Source organism: Mustelus asterias, chromosome 3, assembly GCF_964213995.1.
Source record: "Mustelus asterias chromosome 3, sMusAst1.hap1.1, whole genome shotgun sequence".
Classification (NCBI taxonomy): Eukaryota; Metazoa; Chordata; class Chondrichthyes; order Carcharhiniformes; family Triakidae; genus Mustelus; species Mustelus asterias.
In genome coordinates, this window is record NC_135803.1 from 94,566,493 (window position 1) to 94,586,593 (window position 20,101).

The 20,101-nt window shown below is 44.2% G+C and overlaps 1 protein-coding gene across 4 annotated transcripts in view; it reads left to right on the forward strand.

Annotated features, from left to right (window-relative positions):
* Window positions 1-19,522, forward strand: part of dock3 (dedicator of cytokinesis 3) — a 1,050,162-nt gene extending 1,030,640 nt beyond the window's left edge. For all 4 annotated transcript variants that reach the window (XM_078209344.1, XM_078209345.1, XM_078209346.1 and 1 more), the window contains 2 exons: window positions 11,511-11,593; window positions 12,909-19,522. In XM_078209344.1, the coding sequence (XP_078065470.1) occupies window positions 11,511-11,593; window positions 12,909-13,406 (581 nt within the window). In that variant the 3' untranslated portion in view covers window positions 13,407-19,522. The remainder of the gene's footprint in view (window positions 1-11,510; window positions 11,594-12,908) is intronic.
* Window positions 19,523-20,101: the final 579 nt, after the last annotated feature.

Sequence of the window (20,101 nt, forward strand, 5' to 3'; positions counted from 1 at the left end):
ACGTCAGAGAAGGGGGTGGAAGCAGGCACATTGGCAACATTTAAGAGGCATCTGGATGGGTACATGAATGGGAGAGAATAGAGGGATACGGACCGAGTAAGGGCAAAAGTTTTTTTTAGTTCAGTTAGGGCATCATGATTGGCAAAGCTAGGAAGGCTGAAGGGCCTGTTCCTGTGCTGTACTTTTCTTGTTTTTTCTTTTTTTGATGTCTTCCTGCAGTCTGCAGCTTTCGCCCTCACTAATAACCACACTATCAATTGTTGTAACATCTGCAAACTTCTTAATCATGACCTGTACATTGAAATCTAAATGTATGCCGTGAAAAGTAAGGGACCCAGTCCTCAGCCCTGCAGAACCCCACTGAAAACAGCCTTCTAGTCAGAAAAATCCATCAACCATAGCCCTTTGCTTCCTTCCACTGAGCCAATTTTGGATCCAGATTGTCACTTTCCCTTGGATCTCATGGGCTGTTACTTTTCTGAGCAGTCTGCCATTTAGGGCCTTGTCAAAATATTTGCTAAAATCCATGTAGACTACATCAAATGTGCTACGCTCATCAACCCTCCTTATTACCTCCTCAAAAATTCAAGACACAATCCTCTGCTTTAAATCTTTTGATGTGGAGATGCCAGCGTTGGACTGGGGTAAACACAATAAGAAGTTTAACAACACCAGGTTAAAGTCCAACAGGTTTATTTGGTAGCAAAAGCCACACGAGCTTTCGGAGCTCCAAGCCCCTTCTTCAGGTGAGTGGGAATTCTGTTCACAAACAGAGCATATAAAGACACAGACTCAATTTACATGAATAATGGTTGGAATGCGAATCCTTACAACTAATCAAGTCTTTAAGAAACAAAACAACGTGAGTGGAGAGAGCACCAAGGCAGGCTAAAAAGATGTGTATTGTCTCCAGACAAGACAGCCAGTGAAACTCTGTGGGGGTTACAAATAGTGTGACATGAACCTTTTGAATCTAGACAAAAGTTAAATCTTTTGAACAGGTAATATGACATTAGTGACCTGTCTAGACTTAGTGTCAGCGTTACATAAAAGTTACAAGAGGAAAAGACCATTAGGCCCAATCAGATGGTCTCATTTTTGATTGCTCTCAACCCACTTACCCACTATCTCAATCCTTGATCTCTTTCCTCTCCAGAAATGCATCTCAGCTTCTGAAACCATGTAGTATCCATCTTGGGGGCCTTCCACGAGTCTTTTTAATGACATAGTTCTACTTAGCTTATCTACATATTGTGAAATTGATCTTTATTGCATTTAATGAACTGAAATGTTGTATAACACTACAATGCACAGATAGATCATATAAGTTTTCCACAGTACTGCAGGAAGCAGAATGGATGGTATCTACCTAACTGGATTTCTCCATTTTGAAGAATCTTTATATAGAGACTCTCAGGTAAAGATTCATGTCTAATGATACATGACAGTACAAGGAGAAAAACATGTGAACATAACATAAGAACGTAAATAGGAGCAGGCCATTTGGCTCTTCAAGCTCACTCTATCATTCAGTGAGAACATGACTGATCATCTACTTCAACACCATTTTCCTGTACTGTCCCTGTATCCCTTGATAATTTCAATATGTAGAAATCCATTGATCTCAGTCTTGAATACATTCAACTGTGTCTTTACTGCCCTCTGGGGCAGAGAATTCCAAAGGCTCACCACCTCCTGAGTGAAGAAATTCCTCTTTGTCTCAGTCCTAAAATACCTGCCTCTTATTCTGTAACTGTGTCTCCTGGTTCTCAACCCTCCAGCCAGGGAAACATCCTTCCTCCATCTACCCTGTCAAGCCCTGTAAGAATTATGTACATTTGAATGAGATCACTTCTCATTTTTCTAAACTCCAGAGAATAAAGGCCCAGTCTATATAATCTTTCCTTATAGTGAACTTTTGTTACAGTCTCTCCATAGCAAGTGTATGTTCCCTTAGGTAAAGAAACTAAAACTGCACACAATACTACAGGTATGGTCTCAGTCCAGGTACGGACTTTTAAAATGGACCTACCATATATGAAGCTGATCTTTCTCTACACCCTAGCTGTGACTGTAACACTATATATTCTGCACTCTCTCCTTTCTTCCTCCCCTATGTACTCTATGAACAGAATGTTTATTCTGTATAGTGCGCAAGAAACAATATTTTTCACTGTATCTCAATACATGTGACAATAAATTGAATCCAATCAAAATCAGCAAGGCTCTATATAATTGCAGTAAGACGTCATTCCACACATCATTCTGTAATAAAGGCCAACATATGTTAGCTTTCAGTGAGTCATGAGTAAGGAAACCCAAGACCTTTTGAAGTCCAACACTTCCCTCTCTCTTCATTTAAGAAAGACTCGTATTTTTGATTTTCCTACCAAAGTGGTTAACCTCATATTTCTTCACATTGTAATTCATATGACAAATGTTTTGCCTGCTCACTTAGAGACAACTTGAGACATCTTTGCATCCTCTTCACAACTCTCACTTTCAGCTAGTTTTGTGCCATCTGCAAACTTGGAAATATTACATTTAATCCCACATCCAAATCATTGATATAGATTGTGAATAGCTGGAGCCCAAACACTGATCCTTGCAGTACCCCACTAGTCACAACCTGCCAACCTGAAAATGACACATTTATTCCTACTCTGTTTTCTGTCTGTTAATTAGTTCTCAATCCATGCCAATATATCCCCCCAATCCCATTTGTTTTTATTAACCTCTTGTGTGTGACTTTAACAAAAGCTTTCTGAAAATCTAAATGTACCACAACCACCAGTTCCCTCTTCTCTATTCTGCTAGTTACATCCTCAAAAAACTCCAACAGGTTTGTTAAACATGATTTCCCTTTCATAAATACATGTTTACTCTGTCCAATCCTACCATTATTTTCTAAGTGTCCAGTTATCACATCTTTTATTATAGATTCTAGCCCACTACTGACGTCAAGCTAACAGGTCTGTAGTTCTCCAATTTCTCTCTCCCTTTTATCTTAAATAGTGGGGTTACATTTGCTACCTTCCAATCTGCAGGAACCATTTCAGAGTCTATAGAATTTTAAAAGTTGACCACCAATGCAACTATGTCTAAAGCCAGCTATTTCAACACTCTGGGATGTACATCATCACGTCCAGAGAATTTATCTACTTTAAGTCTAATTATTTCTCTATATTTTGTTTTACTAATATTAATATCTTGCAGCTCTTCATTTACATTAGTCCCTATATTCTCCGTTATTTCTGGGAGGCTTGTGGTATTTTCCTCCGTGAAGACAGACACAAGGGGGGGCTGGGTGGGAGGAATCTTCAGTCCCTGCATTCAGCAAGCCAGAAAGCTGGATGGGGAAGAGAATCCAACAGGAATCACAAAATGACATTTATGCTGGCTGGATTTCTTGTTGAGATAGTCCCCACCCATCCCCCTGCCATGTATGGAATTTCCATCACATTGTGGGGTTTGCAGGTCTAAACAAACTGGGACCCAGTGAAGAGAATCTGCCGAGGCTGCATAGGTAAGTACAGACCCCAGTGGGGGGGAAAAGGTCATGTGTACTGCCCCCTGGCCATACCCCAGTACTGCTCCATGGTTGTGGAACCTACCTCCAGGATTTTATTTGACTATCTGCCAAAAAATATGGTGGAACAACTGGCAGCTGGCGGGTGACACATCACTTTTCCCACCTAAATTCACACATAGTCAAAACAAGAGAAAATCTCATCCTTTGCTTAGATTTTTTACCATTTTCTTATTCCCCATTATAAATTCTCCGAACTCAGCCTATGATTTTCCGCTCCTGTTAGCAAAAGGCAGATACAGTGACGGGAGTAGATAATGTCATAAGAAGGCCAAAGTCATATTTTACGACAGTGTGAGAGCTTGCTGCAATCATCCCTTTCCCCCTGTAAATGGCCATTCAACATTGGGAACCTCATTTGTATCTCATTATCGAGCCCATGCTCCATAATCATAACCCCTTGTCAAATAATCCATCCACGGCACCATGATGTCAGAATGGCGCAAATCATGACTGGGTGCTTGGCAGTGTGCACCTGCCGAGCACCCCTCTGAAGGGAGATCAGAGGTCAGCGCAATGATTGCAGAGCGACTCAGCATTTACGGAGGCTGACTCGGGAGTGACCAGGCTCTGACTGGGGGCAACCAGCCTTTGACCCAGGGTCCAAGCAGTGACTGGGGGGGCGAATAGCCTTCGACCAGGATACAAGCTGTGCCTGGGGCCGACCAGCCTTTGACCCAGGATACAAGCTGTGCTTGGGGACAACCAGCCTTTGACTCAAGGGAGACAGGGTAACACTGGAAAGGTACTGGGGGCCTAGTTGAAGGAGACCTGGTGAAGACTCCAGGATACTGGGGAAGACTTCAGGGTGCCGGGGGCCTAGCTGGGGGAGATTGAGAAGAAGACCCAAGGGAAGACTGGAGTTGACTCGGGAGACTGGGGGAGTTGACTGTCAAGTGTGGAATGCACAATTCCTGAGGTTGCCTTCTGCTGCTGGGTTCCTTGGAGGGGCCTCTCAGAGGGAAAGAAAGTGTGGAGCAGGGCAGTGGGTGGGTGAATGGACAGTCATTATGGACTGCTGGCTCTATTCAATTCTGGGGGCAGAATTCTGGAGGCAGGATTAGGGTTAGGGTAGACAAGGACAACGACAAGCCTGTTGGAAAGACATATTGGTACTCATTACCCTTTTGCAGCTGAGACCAATCAGTCGTAACTCAATTGACATGCCTAGATTCTAACTACTCACACAGTTATGCCCACTCAAGTGCCACTTATATGTGTGAGTGCCACTGAGTGCTGCTCAGGAGTTAGTCCTTGGTGTTCTAACTCCCAAAATCGCTGACTGCCATGGTGTGCCTACACCATTGGCCAACTGCACAAGAAATTACATTCCCTGAGAGTTGGCAATGGCACACTGCCGGAGGAGAGCACTCCTAACCCTTGGCTGTGTGCTGAGATGTGTATTGACAAGTGACCTCATAGACCAGGTTGAGGCCTTGGAGTGAAGCTTGGGACAATACCTGTGCCGGAGCTCAGGATGCAGCGGAGTGTCCAAGGCTGGGGTCCCTCGGTCATGTGGCATGGCGTCTTGCCCAACCAGCATGCAAAGTGAGGACTGGACATCAATGTGGTGGCCAGGACAAGAGTCAGTGGGCTTTATGTGGCAACTTCAGACGAAGAATGGGCAAAACGTTGTCCTTCAGAGACAGAAGGTCAAGTCAAGTCTCTGTCTTTGATGTTGCAGTGAGAAGAACATACGAAACATGGAGTCTGGTGAGGCGCTGTCATTCTTCTTGCTCATAGGCAGGTCAGAAGAAGAAGACGCTAGCAGAGGCACCTGGCTGGCCAAAGGCAGGAGCAGAACAATGAAGAGGAAAGGGTGGCAGGACCTATTCCGCACGCAGAGGATGAACCCGAGAGTCATCGCTCAGAGGCATCTTGTTGGACCCAGAGTGTACGTATTTGCAGATCTCCGAGAACCAATGTCGCCAAAGACTCCACGTGTTCAGGGAACTGGTTGGTCACATCTGCCACTTCCTGCAAGATTTGGAGCCACGGGGACTTAGTGAGGATCCACTGCCGGTTTTGTTGAAAGTTGCAGCAGTGCTCAATTTTTATGCCAGTAGCTGCTTCCAGGGCTCCACAGATGATCTCTGCGGGATTTCACAAGTCTCTGCACACAAGTGCATCCAGGAAGTGACGGATACAATCTTTGCGAGAGCACACTTCATCTATTTCGACCGGATTCAGGTAGAACAAGATGCAAGAGTGATGAGTTTTGCACAAATCTCTGGCTTTCCACAAGTGCAGGGTGCCATTGATTCCTCTCACGTAACACTCAGATATCCAAGACATTAAGCAGTGAACTATGTGAACCGCAAGGGCTTCCACTCACTGAATGTTCAGCTGGTTTATAACCACATCAAATGCATCCTCCAGGTATGTGCTCGATTCCCAGGGAGTGTGCACAACTCCTACATTCTGAGCCACTCTCAGATCCCCAAATGTTTCAGGGTCCACAGTGGCTGCAAAAGACGAGGGCTACCCACTGAGGAGGTGGCTGATAACGCCTGTGTGGAGGCGACAGAGTGCAGCAGAGACAAGGTACAATGAGGCTCATGCTGCAATTCGCACTTTGGTGGGGCAGACCATTGGGATGCTAAAGATGAAGTTCTGGTGAGGACATCCCATTATCTTCATTTGCTACATGTTTTCTGTGAGAATTGCTCTCCTGTCTGACTGATGGCAGCGCATACCCTCTGCAATGAGGCTCCAATTATGGAGTGGGAGTGGGGATCCATTTTCCCTACATTGCAGGAGGATGATGATGACTTGCAGTGGGGACAAGGCATAAATCCTCACAGAGCTTCTGTAGTTGTCTGACAGTTGGTGTCTCAGTGAGGGAGTGCTGCTCGGGCTGCAGTAGAGTGTGACAGTTGGTGTCTCAGTGAGGGAGTGCTGCTCGGGCTGCAGTAGAGTGTGACAGTTGGTGTCTCAGTGAGGGAGTGCTGCTCGGGCTGCAGTGGAGAGTGACAGTTGGTGTCTCAGTGAGGGAGTGCTGCTCGGGCTGCAGTAGAGTGTGACAGTTGGTGTCTCAGTGAGGGAGTGCTGCTCGGGCTGCAGTGGAGAGTGACAGTTGATGTCTCAGTGAGGGAGTGCTGCTCGGGCTGCAGTGGAGAGTGACAGTTGGTGTCTCAGTGAGGGAGTGCTGCTCGGGCTGCAGTGGAGAGTGACAGTTGGTGTCTCAGTGAGGGAGTGCTGCTCGGGCTGCAGTGGAGAGTGACAGTTGGGGAAGTGTGGGGAAGTTTTTTTTTGTTTTTTTTTTCTTGCTGGTAATGGCTTCAGGGATGGCAGTTCAGGCAGTATGCTGCATCTCCTGTGGGATGTATGTGGTGAGGAAATCCAGTAGTGTTTCAGGAGATTTTAGTTGTAAGAAGTGCATTAGATTGCAGCTTCTGGAGGAGCGTGTAAAGGAGCTGGAGGGGGAGGTAGAGGAACTCCGCATAATTCGGGAGGCGGAGGTGGAAGTTGATAGGAGTTATAGAGAAATAGTAACTCCTAGAAATGAGGCTTGGGTCAATGCCAGGAGGAGGGGTAAGAAGCAATCGGGAAGACAATCCCCTGGGGCGGTTCCCCTCCATAATAGGTTTTCGGTGCTGGAGGCTACAGTTGAGGAGGAATCAACTGAGCATAGAGAGCAGATCTCTGGGGGTGAGCCGAGTGAGAAAGCTCAGGTGGTTAGGGGCTGTAAAAGACTGGGCCTTGTGATTGGGGACTCCACAATTAAGGGGACAGATAGGAGGGTCGGAACTAAAGGTAGGGACTCAGGGTTGGTGTGTTGCCTACCAGGGGCTGGGGTCCGGGATGTGTCTGACAGGGTATTCAGGATTCTTAGGGGGGAGGGAGATAAACCACAAGTTATTGTACATGTGGGGACACACGACATAGGGAGGATAGGGGAAGGGGATATTAGGCAGGGATTTATGGAGTTGGGGTGGAAACTAAAGGCCAAGACTGACAGAGTGGTTATCTCTGGACTCTTGCCTGTACCACGGGATAGTTTAGAGAGGAATAGGGAGAGGGAAGGTTTGAATTCATGGCTGAGGGGATGGTGCAGGAGGGAGGGGTTCAGGTACTTAAGCAATTGGGGCTCGTACTGGGGAAGGTGTGACCTCTATGAGAAGGATGGTCTACACCTTAATCAGAAGGGGACCAATATCCTGGGGGGTAAATTTGCTAAGGCCATGCAAGGAGGTTTAAACTGATTCGGGGGGGGGGAGGGATCCTGAGTAGTGGGGCTGAAAGTGAGGGATGCATGGATGGGGACTGCAATGCACGGCATTGCAGAGGTGGGGTGGAGCAGGGTTTGAAATGTGTATACTTCAATGCCAGGAGTATTCGCAATAAAGTGGGTGAACTTGCAGCGTGGATCAGTACCTGGGACTTCGATGTTGTGGCTATTTCAGAGACATGGATAGAGCAGGGGCAGGAATGGATGCTGCAGGTCCCGGGGTTCAAATGTTTTAGTCGAAGTAGGGAAGGAGGTAGAAGAGGAGGAGGGGTAGCATTATTGGTCAGAGATTGTATCACAGTGTCAGAGAGGAGGTTTGATGAGGACTTATCTGTTGAGGTAGTATGGGCGGAGATTAGAAATAGGAGAGGAGAGGTCACCCTGTTGGGAGTCTTTTATAGACCTCCTAAAAGTTCTAGAGAGGTTGAGGAAAGGATTGCGGAGTCAATCCTGCTTAGGAGTGAAAGTAATAGGGCAATTGTTATGGGGGATTTTAACTTGACTAATATTGACTGGAATTGTTATAGCTCTAGCTCGTTAGAGGGGTCAGTTTTTGTTCAAAGCGTGCAGGAAGGTTTTTTGACTCAGTATGTAGACAGGCCAACTAGAGGTGAGGCTATATTGGATCTGGTGCTGGGAAATGAGCCAGACCAGGTGCTAGACTTGGAAGTTGGTGTGCATTTTGGTGATAGTGACCACAATTCGGTTACGTTCACCTTAGTGATGGAAAGGGATAGGCATGAACCTCGGGCCAGTGGTTTTAGCTGGGGGAAGGGTAATTATGAGGCTATTAGGAGAGAATTAGGAAACATAGGTTGGACTAGGAGATTACAGGGACTGGGAACGTCCGACATGTGGAGTTTTTTCAAGGAGCAGCTACTGCGAGTCTGTGATAGGTATGTCCCTGTCAGGCAAGGAGGAATTGGTAGGGCTAGGGAACCGTGGTGCACCAAAAAAGTTTCTTTGTTGGTTAAAAAGAAAAAGGAGGCTTATGTTCGGATGAGACGTGAGCACTCGGGTAGTGCACTAGAAAGCTTTAGATTGGCTAAGAGGGAGTTGAAGAGCGAGCTTAGAAGGGCTAAAAGGGGACATGAGAAGACTTTGGCGGATAGGGTTAAAGAGAATCCTAAGGCGTTCTATAGGTATGTCAAGAACAGAAGGTTGGTTAGGGCAAGTTTAGGGCCAGTTATAGATGGCAGAGGGAAGTTATGTGTGGAACCGGAGGAGATTGGTGAAGCATTGAACCAATATTTCTCTTCGGTGTTCACGCAAGGGGACATGAATATAGCTGAGGAGGACACTGGGTTGCAAGGGAGTAGAATAGACAGTATTACAGTTGATAAGGAGGATGTGCAGGATATTCTGGAGGGTCTGAAAATAGATAAATCCCCTGGTCCGGATGGGATTTATCCAAGGATTCTCTGGGAGGCAAGAGAAGTGATTGCAGAGCCTCTGGCTCTGATCTTCAGGTCGTCGTTGGCCTCTGGTATAGTACCAGAAGATTGGAGGTTAGCGAATGTTGTCCCATTGTTTAAGAAGGGGAACAGAGACTTCCCCGGGAATTATAGACCGGTGAGTCTCACTTCTGTTGTCGGCAAGATGTTGGAAAAAATTATAAGGGATAGGATTTATAGTTATTTGGAGAGTAATGAATTGATAGGTGATAGTCAGCATGGTTTTGTGGCAGGTAGGTCGTGCCTTACTAACCTTATTGAGTTTTTTGAGAAAGTGACCAAGGAGGTGGATGGGGGCAAGGCAGTGGACGTGGTATATATGGATTTTAGTAAGGCGTTTGATAAGGTTCACCATGGTAGGCTTCTGCAGAAAATGCAGATGTATGGGATTGGGGGTGATCTAGGAAATTGGATCAGGAATTGGCTAGCGGATAGGAAACAGAGGGTGGTGGTTGATAGTAAATATTCATCATGGAGTGCGGTTACAAGTGGTGTACCTCAGGGATCTGTTTTGGGGCCACTGCTGTTTGTAATATTTATTAATGATCTGGATGAGGGTATAGTTGGGTGGATTAGCAAATTTGCTGATGACACCAAAGTCGGTGGTGTGGTAGACAGTGAGGAAGGGTGTCGTAGTTTGCAGGAAGACTTAGACAGGTTGCAAAGTTGGGCCGAGAGGTGGCGGATGGAGTTTAATGCGGAGAAGTGTGAGGTAATTCACTTTGGTAGGAATAACAGATGTGTTGAGTATAGGGCTAACGGGAGGACTTTGAATAGTGTGGAGGAGCAGAGGGATCTAGGTGTATGTGTGCATAGATCCCTGAAAGTTGGGAATCAAGTAGATAAGGTTGTTAAGAAGGCATATGGTGTCTTGGCGTTTATTGGTAGGGGGATTGAATTTAGGAGTCGTAGCGTTATGTTGCAACTGTACACAACTCTGGTGCGGCCGCACTTGGAGTACTGTGTGCAGTTCTGGTCCCCACATTACAGGAAGGATGTGGAGGCTTTGGAGAGGGTGCAGAGGAGGCTTACCAGGATGTTGCCTGGTATGGAGGGGAGATCCTATGAGGAGAGGCTGAGGGATTTGGGATTGTTTTCGCTGGAAAGGCGGCGGCTAAGAGGGGATCTTATTGAAACATATAAGATGATTAGAGGTTTAGATAGGGTGGATAGTGATAGCCTTTTTCCTCTGATGGAGAAATCCAGCACGAGGGGGCATGGCTTTAAATTGAGGGGGGGTAGTTATAGAACCGATGTCAGAGGTAGGTTCTTTACCCAGAGGGTGGTGAGGGATTGGAATGCCCTGCCAGCATCAGTAGTAAATGCGCCTAGTTTGGGGGCGTTTAAGAGATCCGTAGATAGGTTCATGGACGAAAAGAAATTGGTTTAGGTTGGAGGGTCACAGTTTTTTTTTTTAACTGGTCGGTGCAACATCGTGGGCCGAAGGGCCTGTTCTGCGCTGTAATGTTCTATGTTCTATGTTCTATGTTCCTCTCTGGCTGATGGCAGCTCACTTGCTGTCAATGACTTGGATGATATCATGGTGATACAGCAGAGGAAGTTTCACGTCATCCTTTGTGAGCTGTATCCTTAAGATTCAGTGGGCAAAAAGTTTCCCGCCCCACTGCGTTGGTCGAGTAGCATAGTGGGGCGGGAAATGTCCAGGGAGGAGGTGGTCGGGGCTGATGATGTCCGGTTGGGGGCAGTCGGAGCTGGCAATCGGGGGTAGAGGCATGTCCACCAATCTCCCAGTATATTGGGAGATCGGCGCATACACAGTGGTACTCTCAGCAGTCTGTTGTCAGCCTCTTGAGCGGGATTAGCAACCCCTTCCCCCAACGGCATGAATTGCCTGACAGCCTCTATGCCATAAATTCACTTAAGCTCGCCCAAAAAATGCACGGGAAAACCTCCCGTTTCACTGCCTGTTGGGAACTTCGTTTTTTTGTGCGCGATTTCCCAATGTCACTGGAGGCTGAGACACATGGGATAATGTGGCCAGCATCATTACTTGAAAAGGGAAACAATGGAAGAAAAGGGTAGAAGAATAGGATTAAAACAATAGGTGTCTGAGAGTCAGTGTTGACTCAATGGGCCGAATGTCCTTTGTGCTGCAAAATTTGAAGATTCCATTTGGTGATGTCGGTAATTGTCGTGGTAATGGTGAAGATGGTTCTAAGTGTAATATTGTGATGGTTTGATAATATTAGTGAAGTCTTCTCATTTGTTTACCCAGGTCATTTTTCCATGAATTTTGATGCCTTCCATCATCATATCAGTGATATACCACCTGCCTTGCCCGCACGAACCCTACGCAAGGTAAGTATTTTACAATTGGTGAATATTTAACCTGGGTAACTCCACAAGGAAACAATCTGTTCATAGAAGTGTTTGCAAACTGTGATGTTGAACTGTAATTAGTATGAATTGAAAATCTAAAAAAAATTTTTTGCCATAGAATATAGCTTTTTTCCTGAATTCCCTACAAAGAAACAAGAAAATCTTGCTTTTAGAATCATAGAATAGAATCCCTACAATGCAGAAAGAGGCCATTCACCCCTTTGAGCCTGCAACAACAGCAATCCACCCAGGCCCTATCCCTGTAAGCCTACATATTTACCCTGCTAATATCCCTGACACCAAGGGGCAATTTAACATGGCCAAACAAACTAACCCCACATCTTTGGACTGTGGAAGGAAACTGCAGCACCCAGAAGAAATCCACGCAGACACTGGGAGAACGTGCAAACTCCATACAGTCAACCAAGGCCAGAATTGAACCCGGGTCCCTGGCACTGTGAGGCAGCAGTGTTAACCACTGTGCCACCCTGCCACCAATTTATATTGTGCCTTTCACTAAGTTATCATCCCAAAGCATTTTGTAGCCACTTCGGTTATTTTGAAGTGTAGTCACTGTTGTAATGTAGAGAAACATGGCCCCCATATTTCACACTGTAACTTTCCATCAATAACAATGTGATAATGACAAATCTGTGTTAGTAATGTTCATTAGGGGATAAATAGTGGCAAGAACACTGGCAGAACTCTCTGCTCTTCTTATAACATCGCTATGGAATCTTTTATGCTCAAGTGCCCTGATGGTTCACTGATAAATGTATGATCATTTGTGTTTCTAAGCCATCTAAACCAGAAAGTTTCATCTTCAATCCCAATACAATGCTGATTTAGAGCAACGGCAGGGTGGCTGCATTATTCTCAGGTTGGGATCTTCCCGCTCCGCTATGGCGGGACAGGCCAGCCAAAAGTCCATTGACTTTCGGTGGGATCGAACGATTCTGACAGCGGACAGGCTACAAAATTGCATGCTCAATATATCACACAGGGGAAAACCAACCGTGAATCTTTTTCCTGATTGCTATCTAGCAACCCTGAGCAAATTGTATACATCTGTGCCTTGAGGTTCAGAGAAGATCAGATTTGACTGTGATGCTCTGTATAGTTGAGCAGTGCTGACATTCATAGTCACAGTTCCAAGTGAATTTGCGATGGGACAACCACTTGGCTGGAATGTTCCACCTAAAAAAAGTATTACGAGATGAAAGGGCTTTTATTTTTGTGGATACAAAAAAACTGCAAATACTAACTTTCTTTCTTCCCTTTCCCCCAAACACAGTCTTCGCTGCATCCCATTCCTGCATCACCTACCAGCCCCCACTCAGGTCTCGATGGCAGTAACTCTACTCTGTCCGGCAGCGCAAGCAGCGGGGTATCTTCTTTGAGTGAAAGCAATTTTGGCCAATCAATGGAGCCACCGCGCACTGACGTGACAGATTCTGTCCCCAGTCAGACCTGGAACCCAGAAGAGGATGCGGAAGCCCCTTACTTACCTGTAAGGTATAGCCTGTCTGAACCAGATGTCATTGAATCGGTGAAAGCTCACCCATGCCGCAGCCACTCTGCTCCTACTGGGGTCATTCCTAAAGAGCTTGCAGAGATACCAGCCTTGCCCCCCAAACCATATTACCCCAGGCTTACATACACAGACAATGAAGAAGCACTTGAAGAAGAGAGCAGGTCAAAGGCTTTCACACGCAAACTGTCTCAGTCTGGCCGCAATGGTAAAGAGGATCAGGCCAAGGTACCATGGGAACATGGCATTAATGAAGAATAGACCACAATGAGGGCTCAAAATTAAGGTGTTCACTGGTTCATCCTACGGGTGTCAGCCACCTCTGTTTGTTGTAAACAGATTACATTTCTTTGAAAAACTATTACTTTGGGCTAATATTTTGTTTCTGTGAGAAGGGAGGCCTGCCTGTTTATGGCCTGGAGGGCCATGTGTGGAGAGTATTGAAGTGTTCTGAAGAGTCCTCAGCCCTTCAGGTCCAAAATTTCCTGTTACAATCATGATTTGATTTTGATTATAGGGAAAACACAGAATGAATGAGACAGTTGATGATTATGAAGGTTGTGAACCTCAAAGAATATTAACTCATGTCATCATATTCCTGCCTCTTCTCTCTACTTCGCTTACCTTGTTCTATTTGCTGTTTCTCAGTCTTCTGGTCAAGGCACTTGATATTCTGCTTGCCAGCTCTCCCAAGATTTTTCACCTTTGCTACAAATTGTGGGTAAAATATGTCACTGAGGTATCATACTTGTGTGAGAGCTAAGAAAAACATAAGAGAATCATCTGGAATGTACAGTCAGTATAAAGTAGCACACAGTAGCCTATCCTGGGTTCAGGCAGGGTACTTCTAAAATCATAGGATTCTCTTTGGATTTGATTTTTCACATATTTCAGAGGTAAAGAACTTTAGGTTATTCTTCATTAAAAATGTTTGTCCTGTTAATTCACTAGTATGAGAAAGTTGGCAATTGTTTAACTTTTGGGTTTCTTTTGGCCTGGCTCCAGATGAACTTTAGGCGGGGCCAGGTTTGTGTGATTTTATACATATGCAGGCAGTGAAAAATACAGCCCACAACCCTAGAGTTCTTTTTGAATTGTAAACTGAGCCTTCTGATGAAACAGACCCTATAAAATTCAGCAATAATTAAAGTGTGCTGATGATTCGTGAATCATTTTGCAATGGGTTGCTGAAGCTGCCACCAAGCTCTGATGAAACCACCTCTTTATATCCAACCAGATCAATCTCAAGAAGAATACATGACATATTCACCAAATTATTGCACCAAATGTTCTTCAAATGATCCTTGAATTATGTAAAATATAACACACTGTGGACCATTTAGTGAATGCATTGTTTAGTGTAGTGTCAACCTCTTGCAAACCAAATGATCCAATGTTTGATTCCTGGTCTGTGCTGAGGTAGCCACACCCAATCAAATCTGCGTTTGTGATGCTGTAGGAGACCTCAGTAACCACTCGTAAAGGTGGGAAAAAACCCCAATAAATATTCAATGCCGACAGCTGGAAACTACATGAGCAGGATTAACTTTGCAGTCCTCATGATGAGAGAACCAGCAAAAATCACATGTAGAATCAGGGAATCATACCCCAGAGACAGCAACTCCTTCAGGAATGGATCTTGGAACAATATCCCAGTGACAGCAACTTCTTCACGGGAGGGCCCTGGAACAACACTCCAATAGCCAACTTTATTTCAGGTTTGGGAAGAAGCTGGAACAAAATATTGTCAGAAACACTTTCTGTACCAATTTCTCAACAAGACCATCTTTACGTGCAGTTACAGCTCCCTACAAGCTCCAGGTGTCTATATTTCCTTAGCATATATGTTTAGAAGGACAGTACATGTAGTTTCCATGCTGTTTACATCCATCTGGATCATTTTATAAAAAATATTAGTCCCTTACATTGCCCAGCATTTGCATGCTATTTAAATGCTGATTAGTGTTTCCGAGGGCCACGACTGCTGTGGGCTGTCTTATCACTGATTGTTAACAGAGAGTCATCCACAGTGAGAAAGGCAGAAAATGCCCATTGCTTGGCTTGTAGTGCTGCAATGGCTTTGAAAGTCTAAGCAATTCTGGAAATTTAGAGGAAAATAAATCAGGAAAAGAGGAGAAAATACAAACAGTAAATTATGGGTAGAGTAGAAAACAACAGCCTGCAGATGACAATCAGTGATATCGGTGGACAATGCTGCTTTGATCCAGACATAAACCTATTTGTTTGAATTTGGTTTATACCGTCTTTGCTAAATGAGGATATATAGCAATTCCATTTCAATCTTTGGCCTGTTATTTTTACAACCCATTCAGAATAATGGTGGAAACCTGCATCAGAATTTTCTTTTGATTAAAAGGAATAGAACTTAGTGACAGAGGAAATTGTATTTATCTAACAGTTTGTTTGATCATGAAGCAGATTGATAAATGCCACTAAACCTCTGGATGCTTCTCTGTAGGTAAGAAAACTGCACACACTGGTATTGAATCATATGGAGCAACAAGGCTCAAAGTCCTTTTCTCTCTCATACTAATTCAGCTGATGGAAGCTGGAGCAACAATAGTAAGTCTCTGCAACCCTGGGTTAGTGTGATAGATGCAGCCAGACTCTGGCTTAACCCTGTTAAGAAATGTGCATTAAGTGAGGACTGTTTTGAGTTCTGTTGTGTTTTGACTCCATTGTATTTGAGGTTTAAGTCTCAATCCCAACTGTAATGGGTCCTCAGTAAAAAGAACTGTCCAGTTCGGCACTTGACTGATAATATCAATCAGAGATCACAGCTTGGCTGGTGTGAGAAACTGAAAAATGTCACACTGCAGTTGGGAGTGCTCTTCTGATGTGTGGGCTGAGGCACATTGTTGGAGCAGAGTAGAGGGTTTGTCTCTGACTATAGCATTGCCTCTGAGTACTTGATGCTCACATTGGGTGCTTGAAATGGGGAATGTTCCATTCTCCTGCATAAAAGTTCCTAATTTTCATTTAAAATTCTGAAGCAATTCCCCACTCTACTTTGCTGATTCTTGTTGTAATAATGACCTACCATGGACAACTGCCCTAATGTGGATCTAACAGTGAGTGTCAGCAGGCAGCCTAACCATGGGGGAACATGACTGATAAACCAGTCATGTCCTCATCCACATACCTACAAATTTCCCAGTAGGAATCACTGCTTAGTTATCAGAACCAGGAACCCAGGTTGATTCTTTCCTTCCTTAGTGCAGCAGTTTGGAGGCTGTTGCAGCAGCTCTACCAGTACCTAAGTGAGATCAGCCTATTCAGATCAGAGTGGGGATTGAACCTGGGGTCTTCCTGTTCCACCTGGTGCCAGTAACTCGCCTGGTGACGCATTTTCTAACCAAGCCCTGCAGTAGGTTTTAATCAAGCAGATGATGGAAACGTCAGAAAATGTAAACACTTGACTGAATGTCCACTTGCCTGCATGAGTGCAGCTCCAACAACACTCAAGAAGTTTGATACCATCCAGAAACAAGTAGCCCTTGTTCAGCACACCATCCACTATCTTAAAAAAAGATGCACTTCAGCAATTTGCAAGGCTCCTTCAACAATACCTTCCAAACCTACAACCTCTACTAACAAGATGAACAAGGGGAACAGACACATGGGAGCACCAGCATCACCTGCAAATTCTCCTTCAAGCGACACACCATCCTGACTTGAAACTATGGATGGTATTTTCTAGGCCCCCCCTGCAAGCGGGATCATCCGATCCTGCCAAAGTCAACGAGGATTTGAATGGATTGCCGCATCCATCATGGTAAAAACCCACTGCAGCAGGGCAAGAAAGGCCCAGTGTATAATCGACATTCCTTCACTGTGTCAAAATCCTGGCACTCCCAAATAGCATTGTGATCATTGTGGGTTTACTTGCACCACATGAACAGAGCGGTTCACAGCAGCGGCTCACCACCACCTTCTCAAAACAGGATGGGAAACAAATGCTAATCTTGTCAGAGATGCTCACATTCCCAAGAACAAATAGATACAGATTTGTACTTTTTAAAAGGTGTACGCATAGCTTCTCTTGCTCTTGCTCCACTTCCATTAATTTTTCATCTACTTTGAGGACAATAAAAAAATCTGTTGAAGAAATTTCCGCACGTTTCACTGACATAGCATGTGCGTTTTGCCATTTTAAACATGCAAGTGATACCTTCCGCACCAACTATATAACATTGGCCTTTACCTTCTGACTCATGTAGGAATGCAGGATATTTTGGGCCTCATGGATGTCATGTATCTAAAAATGTATTGCAATGCAAAGCATTATACAACCCTGTCCTTATAAGCCACAGTACAGCAAGTACACAAATACAGAAATATTATGCAACAGTTGGGGAACTATACAAAATTTGCATTTTAACTGACGACTGTCATCGAAAGCAAATTTTTGACAGATTATCTGAGTGAAAGAATTGTTATGATATCAGGCAGATCATTGTAAGAACAAGATTACAATGGTGTTTACAGTGTTTCTTTATTAACAACTGAGCTAATGATTTCATGTTATAGCAGAGATATGGAATAACGTAGAGGAAGGTGAGCTATTTTTAAAAAGCTGTAAATAAAGCAAAAGGCATGTCAGAGATTGTTCAGAAAGGATAATGTTAAGTATTAACAAAAGGAGAAGCTAAAATTTGGTACAAAAGGTAAAGAGAATTGAAAAGTTATTGTAACTCTACCAGTATCATTGAGTATTCTGTGATCCAATGTATTTATTGATTGATAATGGTTGGGGTGGATAATGAACACTGCAAGACTCCTGAGTGGCCTGAAGTATAGAATTATAACAATTCACTTTTGTATAGAAACACTGTCCAATCACCGGGACACAGAACAGTCTCCAAGCTACTGGTACTGTGCTATTCTTGCCCAGCGTAAGAGAAAGGGAAAGAGTGAAATCTTTAAATATATTACCGTAACTTTCCAATTGGATTTCAACTGGAGACAGCTCTTGTCCAGGGAAAATGTCAAAGGGCTGTTGAAGTAGGAGAACTGTCGGCCTCTTTCATCTCAATCCTCAATGCTGTAGGCATATGTGCGCTCACCAGCCAGCATGTCTACACTCTGCACGGTCAACACCCCCATCCGTTTACTGGATGTTTCCATTCAGGGCATTTGCAAGATGGAAAATTTTGTCTTAAATAAAAGACAAATTGAAGTCATTTTTATTTATTTTTTTGTTCAACCTTAACTTTCTTTCATAAATCAAGGGTTCCACTGGAGATTTAATGAAAAAGAAAATGATGTGTGAAAAGAATTTGTGTAAAATAAAAAAAATACATTTTGATGTAGAACAGTAATGTGCTTCTTAATAGGCACAGTTCTTATTTAATATTTGCCAAGCTATTGCAGTGCTTTCTTCGCAGTACACAAGCCCTGGAGTGTGTCCTGTAACTAAAGCATGCCAGATGTATTTTTGTGAGCCTTGTAATTTACGGTCCCGTTTTTCTGTACAGCAGCAATGTTTGAAATTATGAAGTTTAAACTGCCTGTTGTAACCATGGGTTGCTCTGATTTAAAACTTGTCAGCATTATCTGCACAGTGATGTGAAGCTGTCCCTCCCCCGCCCCCTGACTTTCCAAATTGTATCTGTCTCTATTGGACCATGTCAGTGCCCAAATAATATTGCTCCTTGTACAAATCTTCCCCTTTGAATGCTGTGTACTTATGAATTTTATAAAAAGGGCAGAAAGAGACTGCTGATGAGGGGTTGACCTGTAGTGGAATGGATTTTTTAAAAATCTGAACTTCCATTCTGTGACTTTCGATGGCCCTCACTGCACACGCAGAGCTATGACTGGCCCAGGCCAGAAAGTCAATCTCAATGGAGACAATTACGTGTCCCAGGTTTAGGAAAAAGTGGTAGGAGCTGGGGAGCTGAACCTCCACTGACTAGCTCATAACTTTGGCAAAAGAAGGCTGTTGACATGGCAGAATGATTTTCAGCAAATCTTCTGTAGGCTAAGGGAAATTTCTTGAAGCCAAATTGACTTTAAATGCTGGGATAAGGATGGGTAGAGCTTAAAAAAAGTACTTGATCAAAATGTTAAATGACCTGTTGCCAGGTCCATGGTTAGGTATAGTTGTACTCTTAAAAGATCAACTCGACATCATTTTGTGTGTACTTGATAGAACTGCCCCTTACCGTTTTTGTAAGGGGACTAGCAAGGGTGCATTGGTAAAAGTACATAGTGGGATTTTACTGTATATATCGTGTTAGCATGTCAGAATATGTGACGTGAATTTTAGATGTAAATACTCGGTTTGTTTTCCTATTCACCAAATTGCTGTGATGTGTAATTCCTTAATGCCTAAAATTAAAGCCTTGATTTAACAAGTTATTCCGTGTCTATGAGTTGGAAACAAAAATAACAAGGATCATCAGCCAAAAGCAATATCCCACACTCAATGCTGGATTTATACATAAGCTAAGTTACACCTCACATTACGAAGGGTCTCTAAATATAAAAAGAACACTAATGCCACGATTTTGCACCTGCTACGGGTGCAATGATGTGGGTGCAAAATATCACAAGACTCGAAAAAGGAGAATCTTGCTGGTGAGATCTTGTTTTCTGATTCTCCCCACAACCCCGTTGATGACGTTATAATGCATTTACACATAATTAGTGGGCTTCCCTGCCGTATCATCCCTCCACATTAGAAATTCCCCCATTTTGTTCACAACTGGTTTTTAAACATAGGAACCAGGTGAAAGGAACTCGATGGGGGCTCATAACTTGGTATAGCCCTCGGGGGAGAGAGGGCTATGCCTGGGCAGTACCCTAGCATTGCACCCTGGCACTACCTGGCACCCTGGTAATGTTCCCAACACTGCCCCTAGAACTCAGTGCTGGGGGCAGTCCTGGGGGGGGAGGCGGGTAGGGTGCCTCTGGGGAGTTCCACTGGGAGG